This window comes from Lentinula edodes (genome assembly GCF_021015755.1).
Source record: "Lentinula edodes strain Le(Bin) 0899 ss11 chromosome Unknown C8R40scaffold_36, whole genome shotgun sequence".
NCBI lineage: Eukaryota > Fungi > Basidiomycota > Agaricomycetes > Agaricales > Omphalotaceae > Lentinula > Lentinula edodes.
The window spans coordinates 394,850-412,285 of record NW_025764342.1 but is presented as its reverse complement, the minus strand read 5'-3'; the positions used below and the strand labels follow the sequence as shown (position 1 = coordinate 412,285).

The 17,436-nt window shown below is 47.4% G+C and overlaps 4 protein-coding genes across 4 annotated transcripts; 3 read left to right on the top strand and 1 right to left on the bottom strand.

The window, feature by feature from the left end:
- Positions 1–1,681: 1,681 nt before the first annotated feature.
- On the top strand, positions 1,682–5,661 carry C8R40DRAFT_1174474 (uncharacterized protein; the record flags this gene model as incomplete). The annotated part of the gene is made up of 3 exons (XM_046232191.1): positions 1,682–2,564; positions 2,644–5,367; positions 5,549–5,661. 3 exons carry the CDS (start codon positions 1,682–1,684, stop codon positions 5,659–5,661), a joined length of 3,720 nt encoding a protein of 1,239 aa, XP_046082765.1.
- Positions 5,662–9,935: 4,274 nt separating this feature from the next.
- C8R40DRAFT_548907 (cytochrome P450) lies at positions 9,936–12,599 on the top strand. The gene is made up of 12 exons (XM_046235422.1): positions 9,936–10,076; positions 10,132–10,304; positions 10,374–10,520; positions 10,569–10,875; positions 10,939–11,045; positions 11,106–11,124; positions 11,185–11,343; positions 11,406–11,459; positions 11,519–11,577; positions 11,630–11,782; positions 11,848–11,982; positions 12,062–12,599. The coding sequence occupies exons 2-12, from the start codon at positions 10,279–10,281 to the stop codon at positions 12,159–12,161; spliced, it is 1,266 nt and encodes a 421-aa protein (XP_046082764.1). The 5' UTR covers positions 9,936–10,076; positions 10,132–10,278; the 3' UTR covers positions 12,162–12,599.
- A 438-nt stretch (positions 12,600–13,037) lies between these two features.
- Positions 13,038–13,346, top strand: C8R40DRAFT_1072413 (uncharacterized protein; the record flags this gene model as incomplete). The annotated part of the gene is made up of 1 exon (XM_046226462.1): positions 13,038–13,346. The coding sequence occupies one exon, from the start codon at positions 13,038–13,040 to the stop codon at positions 13,344–13,346; it is 309 nt and encodes a 102-aa protein (XP_046082763.1).
- Positions 13,347–13,456: 110 nt separating this feature from the next.
- C8R40DRAFT_1072412 (uncharacterized protein) lies at positions 13,457–14,797 on the bottom strand (the record flags this gene model as incomplete). The annotated part of the gene is made up of 5 exons (XM_046226461.1): positions 13,457–13,684; positions 13,747–13,858; positions 13,915–14,320; positions 14,397–14,433; positions 14,543–14,797. The coding sequence occupies 5 exons, from the start codon at positions 14,795–14,797 to the stop codon at positions 13,457–13,459; spliced, it is 1,038 nt and encodes a 345-aa protein (XP_046082762.1).
- Positions 14,798–17,436: the final 2,639 nt, after the last annotated feature.

Below are 17,436 nucleotides of genomic sequence, written 5' to 3'. Positions count from 1 at the left end.
ATCATACCTGAGGTAACTAGAAGGCAAAAGATGATAGTGTATTTACTTAAGAGTTTGAAGGCCACAAAAATACTTTTACTGCATGCATAAAAGTGTCAATGGTGAGATATCAAATCCAACGGGCCGGCAATAACCCGGCAACAAATTATCAAAATTGAAAAATCAACCGTGCCCTTCCTGAGTGCGTTACTCATAATATAAACATCCCCAGCTTGGTATATTTTGAACACATACCCTTTTGCATAGGTCCAGTCCCTGCTAACTATACGGATTTCTCTTACTCTCAGTTTCCTTATCTCTGTTTCTCTACTTCTATCTTTTTCCCTATGGTCATCTAAATGATTCAATACACACTTTTACCTCACGTCTAAGCAACATCTGCAAAACCTGGATGTTCACGAGAGCAAGGGTACTAGCTGGAGAGCGCTGTCCAGCGCTGAAAGCACTCCCAGCAGTTTTTCAGTACTGCTGGGAGCGCTTTCCCAGCTGGACAGTGCTGTCAGCTGCTTTCGAGCTCTTAGCCGAAAATCCAGGTTTTACAGATGAACCCAAGTGAGTTTTTGAGCTCCCTTGACCAATACTAAAGCTCCCCAAATGTCTATTGTTTTGGTGAGCCAATCTTCCCCAAGCCTCCTCAAGCTCTCTGATTGCTCCACAAGCTCCCTAATCACTCCACAAGCTCCCTAATTGCTCCACAAGCTCCCTAATCACTCCTCAAGCTCCCTAATTGCTCCACAAGCTCTGGGACCTTGATCTATCATCTAAGTTGTTGAATGAGTTCTCAGTTGATAAGAGAAACAACTGTATTAGCATATCATATCTAAGTACCTGTTGAATGAGTTCTATACATAGTACTTTAGTAAAGCTATGTAGAAGAAGGAAAGAAAAATAAGATCCTATTTTATCTTATCCTCTTATCTTATCTTATCCAGTCTCGTGCTAAACCAGACGTTAGACGCTGGGAAGGGTTAACGATTTTCTTAAAAAATCTTTCGAAAAAACTGTACACCGTACATTGGACAGTGGACACCGTTACATTGGACACCGTTACACCATACACCGTACATTGGATATTGGACACTCTGAGTACAGCGGACAGTGGTCTTTCTCTCACATCTGATACGCGTTCGAACCCTTTTTTTTGGAGGGTTTCCAGAGTTGCGTAGAGTCGTAGAAATAGGTTGTATTGACTTTGTGCTGAGGTACGTGACATTGACACTGTACTCTCTATTTTCTATTTCATACTTTATACTAATCCATTTCAAAAGTCCCGTGTTTAAAGCCCACGTTTAAAGCTCACGATTCAACGTTCAACGTTCAACGTTCACGTTCACACCCACCCGCCCAACCTTGTGATACAGATACAACCAATCCTTGTGATAGGGATAGTACAGCATAGCACAGGAAGATGTACACCACCACCACCACTACCGCGTCTAAGGGTATACATATACGCTCTCAAACTCGAACTCAAACGCGAACGCGAACTCGAATCTTGGGACCGACGGCTATTCCCGTTCCTTCGACGTTGTTGTTTAGGAGTTTAGCGACTGGGAGAGTGGGAGAAAGGGAGGGAAGAGAGGCAAGAGAGGGAAGAGAGAGTAAGAGGGTAGGAGAAGGAGAAGGAGAGGGAAGGGAAGAAAGAAAGGATAGGGAGGAAAGGAAACTACGAATACCACGGATGCCTCGGGGGTTTCTTCCTCCTCGCATCAGCACTAGCACCTCTTCCTCGTCTTCGTCTTCTTTCCCGTCTTCTACCTCTTCCTCTTCTACCTCCTCACCAAAGTCTCCTTCGTCTACGTCTTCGTCTTCACCGCCGAAGTCTCCTTCGTCCTCTCCTTCCTCGTACCCCACCTCCCGAATACTATCCAACCTCGGCTCACTCATCTCGCACGCGTCGTCTCCGCCTCCGGGGTGGACGTATTCTCCTAACTCCAACACCAACACCTCCAGCACTCACACTCACACCTCCTCTAACATCGGAGGAAGTAGAAGTGAAATCGGAGGAATCGGAATCGGAATAAGAAGCGGAAGTGGAATAGGAAATGCCGAATTCCGGCGACTCGCGGGGACGATCCCGAGTATCGTGCGACTCAGGGGAGAGTCGGTGGAGAAGATGGCTTTTGAGCGGCGGGGGAATAGGGAGGATGGACTAGGAATGGGTGGGGAAGGGGAAGGAGAAGCAGGAGAAGGAGGAGAAGGAGGAGGAGAACTAACCCTAGAACCTGGAACGTTCGTGGAACTCCGAAGATCGACGACTGCGGTTAATGCGGTTGTTTTGGCTGCGTCGTATACTTCTTCGTATTCCAAGATCTCTTCTACCTCTTCTACCTCCTCTTCGTCTTCCAAGACCTCCCCGAGTTCCAAAACCTCTTCGACTCCGTCCAAGACCTCTTCATCTACTAGTTCCAAGACCTCGAGAACTTCAGGCCTAACATACCTCTCCCTAACATCCACGGGAGAAGTATGGCCGCACACGAAAGACGACGTGTATTTCTCTGTACCGGGGGTGGTAGCGAGGGACGTGGTGAGGATGTGTGGGGGGGAGGATGATGATGATGATGGTGAGTTGAAGTTGAAGTGGTTCTATAACTGATTTATATCGCTTTACTAATACCCCCTCCCTCTCTACTTTGCTCCCAGTCCCGGAAATAGCAACAACCAAACCCCAACTCCACGCCCGCGTTCTCGTGCTCAAAACCCTGCGCCAGATCCAACGCGACGTCGAGGATGCCATGAACACACTGTTGAGTCGACAGGTGGACCTGTACGCCCTCACACGGGCCGTCAACCCGGAGGTCTGGGGCGAAACGACGCTGGGGGAGGTGGGGAGGGTGTTTGGGAGAAAGAAAACAGGGAAGAACGGAAACACGACGTTTGCACAGGTGTTTGCGGCGCACAAGTATATCGTGGCGAATCCGAGGTGGTTTGTGCTTGCGCATGATTATGCGACGAGTAGGAGGATTAGGGTGCGTCCTAAGGGGGACGTGGAGAGGTTAAAGTGGGTGGAGGGGGTGGTTAGAGACCACGGTCATGAGATGGATGAATTCATCTCGCTTTGTCAATCAATAATCTCTACCTCCCCTCCTCACCTCCTTTCTCCCCCTCTCACCTCGAGCACGGAGAGGAAGTGGTCACCCTCCGCACAGGTGTTCATCCGGCACCTGATTAAATCGCTCAAACCCCAACACCCCGCACAGATCGACCCGTATCTGCTAGGGGTGCAGTATATCGTGAAGAAAGTGTATCCGGAGGTCGACGATGTGTTTGACGAGGTCGTGCATCGGTTGCTCGTGGATATCGGGGCCGTGGCGCCGTGGCAGGATGTTACGACCCTCAGAGCGATGAGTGAGGGGGAGTTGTTTCTGGGGGATCCTCCAACTACTCGTCGATCATCGACACCCCCATCCCCCAACGCACCACTCGGTCCAGAAGATTTCTACCCCACCGACCCCGCCCACCACATCCGGCACGACTTCGGTGACCTCCCCGTGTACGTAATCGACGACACCAACGCCCAAGAGCTCGACGACGGGATCAGCGTCGAGCCCCACCCCACTTCCCCGTCTCAAATCTGGATCCACATCCACATCGCCGACCCCACCTCGCTCCTGCCTCCCACCCACGCATTAGCGAAGCACGCAGAGAAAATGACAGAGTCGATGTATTTCGTGCAGGGGGCGTGTCCGATGCTTCCGAGGTCGTTTACCCATGATGAGAGGAAGGGGTTCTCGTTGGGGTGTACGGGGGCGGAGCAGAGGACGTTGACGTTTTCGGTTTTGGTGGATCTGGAAGGGGGAGGGGAGATTAGGGAGTATAAAGTAAGAGCGGGGGTGGTGAGGAATTTCGTGGTGGCGAGTTATGGGGAGGTGGATCGGGTGTTGGGGTTTGGGGAGGAGAAGTGGGAAAAACCATTTGCTCCTTCTTCCTCTTCCTCTTCCCCTCCCCCTCCACCTAATCCATCTCCCACACACCTAGAACCCCACGTTCCAAACCTCCGGTCACTCTACACCGCATCCCAAGCCTTCGTCGCGCGTCGGTTCAAAGACGGTGTGTTCACCCAATCCAGACCCGTCTCGAAATTGACTGGAGTCGTGTGGCCTCACACCACCCCCGTCGTTGGGTTCCCTGTTAATCACGACGAAGGGGGGGTGGAAGCGTATACGTATACGGGGTATCCGTTTTTTTCAACCCCCTCTCCAACCCCCTACCTATCCCAATACCAAACCTCCGCCCAACACCTCCTCGACACCCACTCCCGCTCCCTCGTCGCAGAGTGCATGAAGCTCGCATCCCGCGCCTGCTCCATGTTCTGTCGCGACCACTCTATCCCCATCCTCCGTCGATGGGCGGAGCCTCCGGTGCTCGACACCGAGGAGGGGCTGGGGAGGGTGGTGGGTGCGAGGAGGGGTGGGTATTTGGTTTGGGAGAATCAACACCCCAAATCCCACCAAACTAATGGTGGTGTTGGTGGTAATAGTGGGGAAAAGGAAAACGGATACACCATCCTCGCCACCCACCTCCTCTCCGACTCCACCGCGGGGTACACCCTCGATCTCCGCGGGCACTGGGGGCTGGGTGTCCCGTCCCACGAGGGGTATGTGAGGTGCACGAGTCCGTTGAGGAGGTACGCGGATTTGGTGGTGCATTGGCAGGTTAAGAGTGCGTTGGTTGGGGTTGCGGCGTGTCGCCCCACCTCTTCCTCCTCTTCCCCAACCCCTTCCCCAACCTCCCCTTCCCTTACTTCCCCTTCCCCAACCTCCCCTTCCCTTACTTCCCCTTCCCCAACCTCCCCCTCCCCTCGTATCCCCTCCCCCCTCTCTCACCTCAAACTCCCCAACCTCCCCTTCTCCCCCCCCCACCTCCTCGCCTTCGCCACACACAACCAAGCCGCCGAGCGCTTCCGCAAACGCATCGCGGGGCAGCACGAGGCGTGGTGGGGCGTCGCGTGGCTGATGCGGTATTTGGAGGTCGTGCAGATTTTGGAGGGTGGTGGAAAAGGAGAGAGGGAAGGGAGGTATAAGTTCACGGCTAGTGCTGTGGTGAGGAATGATGAGAATAATAATAATAATAATAATGGTTTTGGTGTTGGTTCTCCTTCCACCAGTCTCCTCTCCTCCCTACACCCCTCCTCCTCCTTCCCCTTCCCCTTCCCCTTCCCCTCCTCCTCCCTACACTCCTCCTCCTCCCTACTATCAAACTCAAACTCAACCTCAATCCTCCAAACAAACCCCTTCCCCACCCTCACCGCCACACTCACCTCCCCCCCGGAGACGAACCGGGACTCCAAGAAGCTCCAGGCGGCGGTGTATCTCACGCGTTTGGGGATCAAGGCTGTGTTGACTGAGGGGGGTGGGAGAGGAGGAGGTGAGTGTTTTTTTTTGACTTTGGTTTTGGTTTTGGTTTTTGGACTTTGACTTTGGTTTTGGGCTTTGACTTTGTTTTGACTTTGTTTTTGGGCTTTTTTTGGACTTTGGGCTTTTTTTGGTTTTGGGCTTTTTTGACTTTGGTTTTTTCTAACTACCCATCTAACCCCCCCCCTCTCTAGGCACACCATACAACATCGCCGACCTCCGCGTGGGGGACACCGTCCCCGTTGAGGTGAATGCGATGCGGTTGGGGGTGAGGCCGCAGGTGCAGGTGGTTCCGAGGCGGGGGTGAGGGTGATTTTTGGAGTTTGAGAGTAGGAGGGTGAGGGGTGGAGAGCTGAGGGGAGTGATTTTTGGGGGAGTAGAGTAGGAGGGTGAGGGGTGGAGGGTAGGAGAGTAGAAGGGATCGGGAGAAGGAGTAAACAGAAGGAGTAAAGAGAAGGAGAAGCTCTCACCCCCGGTGTTGGTGGATGAAAAAAAAAGTACGGTGGTGGTACCGTACACTGACCAAAGACAAAAAGTATTTTGTTTAGTTTAGAAGAAGTCGGGGAAGGTCCCGCTGTGTCGGTTTGTTGGTTTATAGTTTGGTATAATATACAGTTATCTATCTAGTTATCTAGTACATATACTACGTAGTTGCGTAGTTGCATAATTCCACTCCCTCCTCCACTCCTCGGAACACACCTCCTCTCACTCCACTTCTCACTTCCTTCACCTCTCACCTCCCCCTCTCCCTCTCCCTCCACTCCTCGGAACACTCCTCTCACCACCGAGACGCCGAACCAGGTCGTTGAACGGGTCGAACAGGTCGAAACCCATCGAAGATTCATGAGCACCGCACTAAGATTCATGAGCACCGCACTAAGATTCATGAGTACTATACTAAACCCACCCCTCGCAGCGATGATTTTCTTTTCTTTTCTTTTGTTTCTTTTCTTTTATTTCTTTCTTTCACCTGAAATCACCTGGAAGGCTATATACCCCGAACCACTATTCCGAACTACTATCCCGAACTATTATCCCGAACTACTATCCCGAATGCACTGGGTCTCTTCGTGCACACTGCAATACTCCATGAAAAATCTTTTTCCGAAAATATCCTCCTGATCTGTCTCTGGGGATTTGAATCTCCCCCGTGTACTACGAAAATCGAGATTGGCCTGGGAGGATATGAGGTTTTTTTTTTTGGATAATGAGTAAGTGTCTTGGAGACATTATGAGACACTTTGTGGTATGGTATCTGTCTGAGAAAGGAGACTCCGATAGTGATGATAGTGATGATAGAACACCTGCCAGTGTTGAGTGCTGAGGCTGTTGGATTGAATTTTTTGAGTCCCTCGAAGAGAGATACCTTGTGTGTACTACTTCGTACTTGTGCTGGAAAATGGTGAATATGAATATGAATACGAAGAACAGAGGAATCCGCGAGGGTTGTGAAATTAAAGCGCTGAACGTTACTATGTTGAACGTTAACGCATCTGTAAAACCTGTATTTTCGGCTAAGAGCTCGAAAGCAGCTGACAGCACTGTCCGGCTGGGAAAGCGCTCCCAGCAGTACTGAAAAACTGCTGGGAGTGCTTTCAGCGCTGGACAGCGCTCTCCAGCTAGTACCCTTGCTCTCGCAAACATCCAGGTTTTGCAGATGCCGTTAAGTTAGATGCGTTGAACACTGATGAGAACTGCGAAACACGAGTGAATGAAGATCTGATCAACTGATTTGACATACAATTTCGTGATGGATGAGTCCCGCCAATTTCTGTCCGCCGCTGTATGCTTTCTAGATCCTCAGTGTAGTACACCTTTCAAATGGGTAGGGTACATATCTTCATTGCTCCATCTCTCTCTATTTTTTCCGTCCTACAGGTTATCCAGTGCCCTTCTCATCCGAGTCCTAGATAGTAGCCTGAGGAAGAAACGAGATGATATTAGTACATAGAAAGGTGAGCCCGCAAGAGCGGCGTTGTAATTCATGCCACACCTTGAAACTTGGCTTGATTTGAAAGCGGTATCGATGCCGCTGCGAATGGGAGGTAAGGAGCAGGAGCATTAGTGGGACACATCTTAATCTCAAGGCTTGAGACGAGTGATACTTAGTCATTAGTGTCAGAAATAATCCCTGTGGGAATCAAATCGAATCCAAGTGTGTTACGGAAAGAACTTAGACTGCCATGATCCCTCGCAATAATCATGATGTTTCGACTGTAAACATAACTGTTTACTAATATGCATATAATCACATGTGGGTCACAGTATATATAGTGACCCTACTCTACAGACGACTTTACCGTCTTACCTCCATTTACTCATATCAGATATCTTCCTGTAACCTAGAGTCTCTCTACACTTCTCATCTTCCAATCATAGTCGGTTCCTATTATCTCGGTTCCCCTGTGAGTCCTTTCAGTCTTACCGGCGTGTACTGCTGGTTTCCATCAACGTACGGAAGCAGAGAGAACAGAACGGTCGTGGAGGAAATTATGTAGAGGTATTGGGTACGTTCTGAAAGTAATCGTTGTTATTTCTGAAGTTAAGAAATGGACTCGGAGGACATACTGACCTCAAGTTAAGTAAAATCCCAAAGTACTGGATAGGGCTGCCTGACAAATTGAGTTTGATATGTCAATGTCCAGGGGTGCTCTCAGCTCACATGAGTGTCTTGTATCAGCTTGTATCTCGTAACCAGAGAGGTCAGACCGGACATCGTTGACGTCGATGTTGCTAAAGAGGGAGCTGAAAAACCTTTGGAGTACAACACACTGCGGCTTTGAAGTGCCAGTGTATTTCAATATTGAACCGTGAATTCGAAGCTCATCCAATTCTTGAAATCTTCCGAATCAACCGCCCCATCACCCTTTCCAATCGTCGCTCCCTGACCTATCCGATGAATACCATGAACATCGGAAACAAAAGGATGTGCAGAACGCGTATAAAAGGCTAAAGCTGATGCAGATGCCATCGCTTGTGTGCATGAGGCAACAAAAGAGCCAATGGGAAGATTGCTTAGGTAGGAATCAGGATGTATGCGGGATGCCATATGTTTAGTTGTCGTCGAGGTTCGGACCGAGGTTCTGGATGACGAGTGGTCCGTGCGTTGAAATCTGCTCAGTTTGATTCGGACTTTGAATCTATCTCTTCCAGTTTGTTCTACTAAGTTCTTTGTCCGATGCTGGTGATATTTTCTAGGTTTTTGGATCACTTCCTTAGGAGAGTCCCCTCTTAAATCCGAGCGTAAGAGTTCTCGCTTGACCTTCAGCTTCAAGTACGACACTAGGACTCAACCAAAAGATACCGATACAGTACATACAAGTAGTAACGGTCGTCGGAGGAATACGATACATGGTGAGTATACCAAGTATTCATGGTATTGGTAATGCTTATGACTGATTGGAGTAATGAAATCAATGTTGTGCTGCATACACTTACAGTGATTGTATCTTTCATCACCCAAATCTCAGAATCTCATGCATAAAATCCTTAAAAGGCTTAATGCAGCGAGGCTCAATGAGTTAGTGTTCATTTGAGTACTTATCTGGCACTCAATGAACTCACCTTGTTCTATCTGTGCACCGGCACGCAGCCACACGCCGGGACATAGTTATGCAAGTCCCGACGCACACAGCCCTGTGTTTGCGGCAGCGGTTCTTCAATATCTCCAACCGTCCGCTACATGATAGCGCCCTGTATACATCAGTATGCAAATGTTACCTTATCGCAGACTTCAAGTTCAGGTTAGACCGTTCCAATATCGGATTGCGTGTTATGTATGGGAACTCGATAAGTATAGAGACTCTGGAGAATGTAGATGTGCCAACGCCCGTCACTGTGGCTGAATGGTATTCTCCTCCTGACTTTCTCATCTCTGCACCCGCAAGGTTCTCAACGCACAAGTATATGCTATTATTAATCACAAAAATCATCTCTGCATCAAGAACCCCGCGTGTTTTGACAGTGCATTTCACCTTTCACCAAATCTTTGCGGTTTTAAGAGGAAACGAGTAGTATAACAATGGAACTCTATGGAACTGCAAGTCAATGGGTGAAGTAAAACAACAGTAACTTCTCTGTCATGACATCAATGTCAGTTGATCACATTGTATTCTTGACACAGTACCCCAGAGCACCACATACCACAAAAATAAACAACTTCCAAGGTGGTGTTATACAAATGTTAGTGCATTGCTGAAGAATGTTGACGCCACTTGGGCAGCTTCAGCCAACTTCGGCCCCTCCTCTCGATCGATCCCCTGCGGTTGGATTAGCTAATAGGATTCGAAAATAAGGTTCGTATTCATACCTGGGAGCCATATTCATAGCTAGTAGCAACCCGTCATATATGCGCGGGAGGCAATTCGCCTCGTTGACACCAGTATTATTGAAGGTGAGTGAACGTTTGAAATTTGAACCTTTACTTAAAAGTGACAATGTCTTGTGCAAAGGATCCCCCACTCGCAATGCACTTCAACACCCCCGCTGTCGATCCTTTGGCAACAAAGATTTTCTATACCATGGATGTAGGCAAATCCCTTTCGATGAAATTTTTGTTCATCGGTGCTCTCATTCTCCTGGCCACTCGGCTGGTACTTGGCTTCAAGAATAGAGCACGCCTCCCTCCTGGTCCTCGAGGGTTGCCCATCCTGGGGAACGCCCTGCAACTGGCCTCCGTATCACAAATATGGCTCATGTTTGATAAATGGAAGTCTCAATACGGTATGTATCTTTAAAATTCAAATTTAGCAACAACCACTGACCTCATTCGCCATAGGCCCCATCATATATCCATCTGGCAGGTCAACACATCGTTGTTCTGAACACTAAAGCTGCGGCGTTAGAACTTCTGGAACGCCGATCCGCAATTTACTCAGATCGGCCAAAGAGTATTGTAGGCGAATATGTTGGAACAGCAATAACAATGCCCTTCGTAAGATATGACAAACGGTACGTGCCTTGATATGACATATAGATTGCCTTGAATTGCTGGACCTCTACTCAACTTGGCATATGTAGATGGCAGCGAATGCGCCGCGCAGCTCATGCAGTTCTGAATGTTCGCGCTAGTGCACAATATCAACCTGTTCAAATTGAAGAAGCTGTTATTTTTGCACACAAATTGCTGTATGACACGTCTACCCCGTTGTTCACAAAGATAGCCAGGTATGTCAGTCATTTACTCGCTCCTCACAATTTTTGAAATGTCTCTAGATCGGCTTCTACTATGATTTCGGTCATATATGGTAAACAGCTTTTAGAATCCTCCGAGAAGTCAAAGCAATCAGATGCGCTCACGGAAAAGCATTCATCCGAAACTTCCGGTCCTTCTTCAGACCCACTTCATGCTCTTCTGGACACTGTGCATACATTCACCAACGCTCTGGCTCCGGGCTCCCATCTAGTGGAATTCCTACCAATATTAGATTATCTTCCTACGGCAATGGCAAGATGGAAACGAAATGCCAAACGCGACTTTCAACAAACCGCAAGTGTATATGAAAGTTATTACAATTTGACAGTGAGAATATTCCCAAGCTTCTGTGTTGGGAGGAGATCTGATATGGTTCGTCATTCTGTGAAGGTTAATTCTAGTAATCCGCAACCCAACCTTTGCATGAGCCTTGCAGAAAATGAGGTTGCGGGTGAGTTGACTGCAGTTGAGAAGGTTTGGGTGACTGGGGCAATCTCGTAGGTTTATACATGACTTCATCAAAAATAAAATAACTTGAGATTTCATTGATTTTTTAGTGCTGCTTCTCTCGACACTGTGAGATTTTTCTAGTACCTTCACCGAGGCTTGCATGCACTACTAAATCGCAAAAACTAGACCACTGTCACCTTATCGTACTTTCTGTACGCCATGAGCCTTTACCCCAAAGTGCAGGAGCGTGCACAAAATCTATTGGACGAGGTTGTAGGGAGGTCAAGGATGCCAAATTTTGATGATATGAAACAGCTTCCATACATCAGGGCAATTGTCAAAGAGGTGCAGTGTGATTTTGAAAAATGGGGCATTTTTCGAGTATTAACTTGCCCACCATCGTTTAGGTTCTGAGATGGCAGCCTGTAACACCCTTGGCTATACCACATGCTGCGATGGAGGTGTGTTGCTTTGGTCTATGACTACCCACGCATGCAACCACTCACTTTTTGCATATTAGGACGATTGGTACGAGGGTTATTTCATACCCAAAGGAACCATCGTATTCCCCAACGTATGGTGAGTACCGTCAACTTCATTGATCAGGAGTTTTTGATCATCACTTTTTCAGGTCAATGAACCGCGACCAAGAGACATACGGTCCAGATGCTGATCAATTTTCGCCTGAGCGTTTCATCCAAAAATCGGAAACGGGAAACGGATTTGTACTTTGTCCTGAATTCGAAAATAATGATGGTCATTTCAGCTATGGATTTGGAAGGCGGTGAGCTCCTTTCTTCTCTATTTTCGCTTTCTCTCTCTGTGTGCATACATGCTGAATGGAAGTAGGGTATGTGTTGGACGACACGTTGCTGAGAACTCGCTGTTCATCACTGCATGCACGATTTTGTGGGCACTACACATCGAGCCCAAGGCCGTTACTACTCCAATGTCTAAACATGGAGCAGCTCAAGATATATTAAAGTAAGTAAGAAAACTCTTCGTCTTGGCTGTATCAATTTTCTACATACGTACTGATGACTTACAAAAACACAATATTCAGTTCCACACCAGATTTCGATTGTCATTTCTCTCTTCGGTTTCCAGAAGTAGAAGATATTCTCCAGGATACACTGGCAGGAAGCAATGTGTCAGTGTCCTGATCATATATGTTTTTCCTCATAAGTAGGCTTAAGTAGGTAAGTAGAAACCAACAACTTGAAAGTAATGAATCATGTACGATATCAGTGAGACCGGGAAAACTTTTGCTGAACCCATAATCCAAATCATCGGTCTCTGCTTTGAATCTCTCCGGGAAAAATAACATGTATAGTCATACAGACCCACCCTGCTACACTCTATCTGCCTGCAATGCTCTTCCAGGTTGAGACTATGCTGCACTACATTACACTTCACCTTTTGTAGCCTTTTGTCTCTCACCCTTATACACATCCCAATTTTGGGCGACAAACACGACACTCTACATCCATGACGACAACGGCGGGGTTGAACACCGTTGAAGAGCTTCGGAACGTCGAGTATTTTTTCTGTCTCATTATTAAATTCGCACAAAGCGAATCAAGCTGAACGTGGGACTAGGAGTTGACAAAGCGGCAGATAAATCTAAAGAATCAATCCACCAGTCCTCACAATCTCATCATTATGAACTACCTCCTGTAATCAACCTCAACTACCCAAGATCAACCTAACCAGCGTCTGAATAACCACTGAATATTCAATAACCTCAAACAACTTGAGCCCGATTCAATTCTCTAACTTCCTCCCTCCGTGATTGCTTCTGGAGGCGTCCTCGTTCTTTGCCTGAGATTCCTTCGCCGTTTTCGAATCACGTCAGCAGCTTTTGTCTGCTTCAGCTTCTTTCGATTGACGAGAGTTTCTGAGACTGAGAGAGACTGTGAACACTGAATGCCAAAAACGCGTATGTAATCCGAGGGCACGTGAGAATAAGCACGTAACTATTCCGAAAATCTCCCTCGTTGAACGTTGACCAGGACCTATCAGTTCTAGCAATCTTAATCATGCCCAGTCCTGCACATTTTCAATTCGAATTCCAATGTGCACCACAATGCAACCGAGGACCATTCACCTCGATCCAAGGCACAAACCGTCATCGCAACAGCTGCTCGATATGGAGTGCCCATGTAAAGGCTCAAGCAAGGAAACGCGGGCACGAGGAACTCGAAGTTAGAGGTGAGGATGAGGATCCTGCGATTGCTCGGCGGAGGAACTTGGAACGACAACGGAGGAGGAGGCGAGAAGATGAGAAGAAGAAGAGGAAGATACAGACGGATGAAGTCGAAGCGGGAGAAGGTGCGGAGTGTGCTTAGTGGTATCGTCCCGACTTCAACAAAGTTTCTTATATATCATCATTATCATCCCAATCTCTACCTCAGCTGGAATGACAATCCAAGATGAAAACACGCGTATTATAAAGCGACTAGCAGAAGAACATCCCATTGATACCGAGTTTGTCCAATAAGAGTTTGCTCCAGCTCTTTGGAGCTTCAACCTTCCCTGTGTTTGACTGGTGATCTAAAGATACCTTGGTTCCTCCTCCTCTTACTACACCCTCCACCGGCTTCGAACTAGTAATAGGTATATTGCCCCCTAATCTTGTATACAAGCACCCCCATAATAAATACCACCGTCTTTCGAACCATTCGTTCTGAAAAATCGTGAACGTATCAGCAAAAACAAAGCTGTCGCATTCAATGACAAAAAACCCACAAAAACATCTCTCGTTGGGACCTTCTTCACCGGCCAAACTCCCGGAAAGCCAAAATCGACGAGGTGTGGTTTGTTTTTCGCATCGATGAGGACGTTCTCTACCTGGAAGTCGCTTGTGACGGAGGAAATGAATTCACAAGTACGAGCTGATGCAGTGGATGAACTCACGAATAAAGAGGCTTTCCTTCACGTATAGAACTATAAACCACCTCCTCAAGTTCTCTCTTCAGCGTATCAAGGGCATTCAGCTTTTGCTTTTTCGTCAACACAACGCTTTTCCATTGTTCAGTATTCAAGAAGGTTGTACCATCTACTTTCTTCATGATGATCACCCCGACCTGTGCGTCCCCTTCTGACAGTGGCAACATCGCGAACCCACTCGTCACGCTTTGTCCGTACGCTTTGAGCGATTCCACTTCGCATGAAGGACTTTCAAGCCACGGGCTGATTCCAGTAAGTTTGACTAGCTTCACGACACGATCCAGGTGATTAGGTAGGGTGAAGACACCTTGGTTGAATTTCCCGGATTTGGAGAGGAGTTTGCGGTCTACGATTTGAGTTGTTAAATCGGTTCCTGTTAATTCCTAGCAGTAAGCATCTCATGAGCCACTATGTTGGTGACAAGCTTGACACCCCAACTTGGTACGCACTCTTGAAGGTTTCCTCGTTCTTCCCGTATCCAACACACTTCGAGTCATACAAATAATCAATTCAATCTTCATCCTATCAAAGTTAAGATTGTTTGAGTGAATTATACCGTAGGCTACTGCATGGTCAAAAGGAAAAGGTGACGTACACGGAGTTGACCAAACCATTTGTTTGGGAATTCTTGTTCGGCAGTCTTCCTTTTTTCTACTAGGGAGTTTTCCCCGGCTGGTACCTCTGAAGAGCTGCGCTGGAATGCTTGCGCCGCAGCCGCGGGGTCTCTAGTGCCAAGCGTCAGAGTAGTATGAGAGATACCTAGCTTGGATCTGTCGTAGGGTATTGCACCAACGGCGAGGAGTAAAGATGCCGCGAGGTTGATATACAGCAAGGTGGAGGAGAAAGTCATATGCACAGTGAACAATTTTTGACGATGGCGATTGGGAAGGTGATGGAGATGTAAACAGCAAAAGTTCTCCAGAAAAAAAGTCCACCCAGCGGTGCGTTGGATAATATGATAGTGGAAGCGGATTCTGACCAGCAGAGATTCGGATTCTGAGAGCTTAGTATGGGTCTGGTATGGGTGACGAAAAGGAAAGTGAATCGGGATGAAAAAAGTACTACTTACATGTAAAAGAAGCTAAAGCTTAATCTCAAGCTTGAGGCCCTGACAGGGCCCTGAGCAAGATGGACAACCGACGGACCTGATGATAACAGTGCCGGTGCACACCAACAGAGGACCAAGCGCAGATCCAAACAGTGAACGATGAGATGTTTTTATTTCGAGCAATTTCTTGGAATTGAGTGAACGTCCAGGAAGCTTTGAGGTCTTTGAGGCTGGACCAAGTTTCTGTCAATAAATTCTGAGAAAGGATAATTCTCGTGTGATTCTCACGTGGGTTAAGCTGCCAGCTACTAAGGTAGAGCTCATGCAAGATCCGCACACGTCACTTGACCAGAGTGACAAGAGCGTTACTTGACCTCAAACGACGTTCAAAAATTAATAGCAGTCTGTCGGGTACATATATAGAAAATCGGTTCGCAAGGAAAGCTTTGCTTGAAGAATATAAACGTTTCTGCGAGAACCGATTTTGGAAAAATTAGTCCATTAGACCGCTATTAATTTTTTCGTGTTCAATCTCCGTTAAAACAGCACATGAGTGGCAGTGTTGCCCTTCAGTGCACTTCTCCTTCATCTTCGTATCCTTAAACAACAATTTCATGCTGCCAGCAACATGCCCAGAACCAAGAAGATGAATCTTAAGAACCTCGGGACAAATGTTATCACAACTTCTATAAAAACTGCAAAAGAGAAGGCAAAGAGGCTATTGAAACAGAAGGAGATGGCGGATAAGGAAAATCCTGTGAGTTGTAACACTGGTTGGGTTGCTTAAAGATACTCACCATAAATAAGCTTCCTAAATCGCCAGTTGGTCGGAGGAATCGTGTTGGTCGACCCTGTAAACAAGTGAATCCAACTACACATGCTGACCGAGACGAAAACCCGTTTTTGGATCGTGAAAACGCGTTAAGTAGGGCTGATGAAGATAGAGAAGCAGAGTCAAATGGGCATAGGTCTGGGTGGATGTCGTTCGCTAGGACAGGTATGTATAATTCAGATTCAATGGCGCGTTGTATTAATTCAATGCATTAGAAATCGGAGCTGCCAATAGTAGTCTACATTGTTCCACAAAGTATGCATCGAGTAGTTCTAGCAAATTCCGTTCTCCTCAAAACTTGTCGCGATCACACGAGTCACTATCTGACACTCCGTCTAAACCACCGCGTCGGCCATTTCTTTTCCGTTCCACAACTTCACTTTGGAAGATTCTAACCTCTGCCTTTTCCACCCCATGTCCTTCTCCCTCTCTGGATCAAGTCAAGATGCATGAGCAGCTATCAAATCTGGATGGCCTTCCTCATGAGCCATTGTTGGATACACCATCGAAGGCATGTCGGCCACCTTTGTTCCGTGCCATTACTCCGCTATCGAATTCAATCGCTTTGCCTTTTCGCTCTGAGTGCCAGTCGACTTCACTCAGTGTTTCTGACATATCACTGCAAAATATGGATAACCTGGATGAGGAACTTGATAGTAAGAGTCAAATAAGTGTTTTCATTAACTTATTTGCTCAAAAGGGCCCCTTAGATTTCTATGTCTTCATTGAGGAGGATCCCGGAAATGATCCTGGTTATGCTGATTTAGAGTCAGAATCAGACTCAGACTCAGATTTTGGCTCTGAAGATGATGGAGATCGTTCGGACATTGAAGACTTCTGCATTCCGCGATCTGGTGCTTGCCGAGGCATTTCACGGCAGGGAATACCTTGGGACGCTCGCAAGCCTCCTCCAGAATCAATTGCTTTGGAAGCACTGGAGTCTCTTAAGTGGATCCTGGAGCCACGGGTAGGAAAAAGTAAGCGTCGAAAGGTTCCAGAGATTGACGCATGGTCCAAGGATCATCTAGAAGAGATTCAGCGCTTCCTCAAGCTGTACACTGCAAAAGATTCAGCTTCAAAGGGTCAGTGGACGAAGTCTAGTGAAGTTATTGCGGTTGCAAAGAAGGGGAAGTTTACCCGCTATGGTTACTCGCGGGGTCTACGGGAACGTGCCCGGAATTTCATCAATGAGCGTTCACCTCCTCAAAATCCTTTTGGAAAGCACACGAAGTCTCAACTCCAGCCAGATACCGAATTCGCTCAGGATATACTTGCCCACTTGCTCACTTGCGGTAAATATGTCAAATCCCAGGACATCGTTGATTATCTTGCAAGGCCAGATGTACAGCTGAAGCATGGCCTCAAACATACTATCTCTGCGGCAACTGCAAAGCGATGGATGAGGAAACTTGGTTATCGTTTTGTGAAAAACCATGTCGGTCAATATGTGGATGGCCATGAGCGAGATGATGTTGTTAAGTACCGCCAAACAGTGTTTTTGCCTGCATGGTATTCCTTTGAAAATCGGATGCGCTCATGGGATGAACAGGATCTTCTGGAGTATAGTCTATGGTCTGGCCGTGTCATCGTGATATGGTATCATGACGAA

Coding starts and splice junctions, on each gene's coding strand:
- C8R40DRAFT_548907 (XM_046235422.1), top strand. CDS start 10,279: ATGCCCTTCGTAAGATATGACAAACG. Junction 10,521..10,568: donor TTGTTCACAAAGATAGCCAG/GTATGTCAGTCA, acceptor AAATGTCTCTAG/ATCGGCTTCTACTATGATTT. Junction 11,983..12,061: donor GCAGCTCAAGATATATTAAA/GTAAGTAAGAAA, acceptor CACAATATTCAG/TTCCACACCAGATTTCGATT.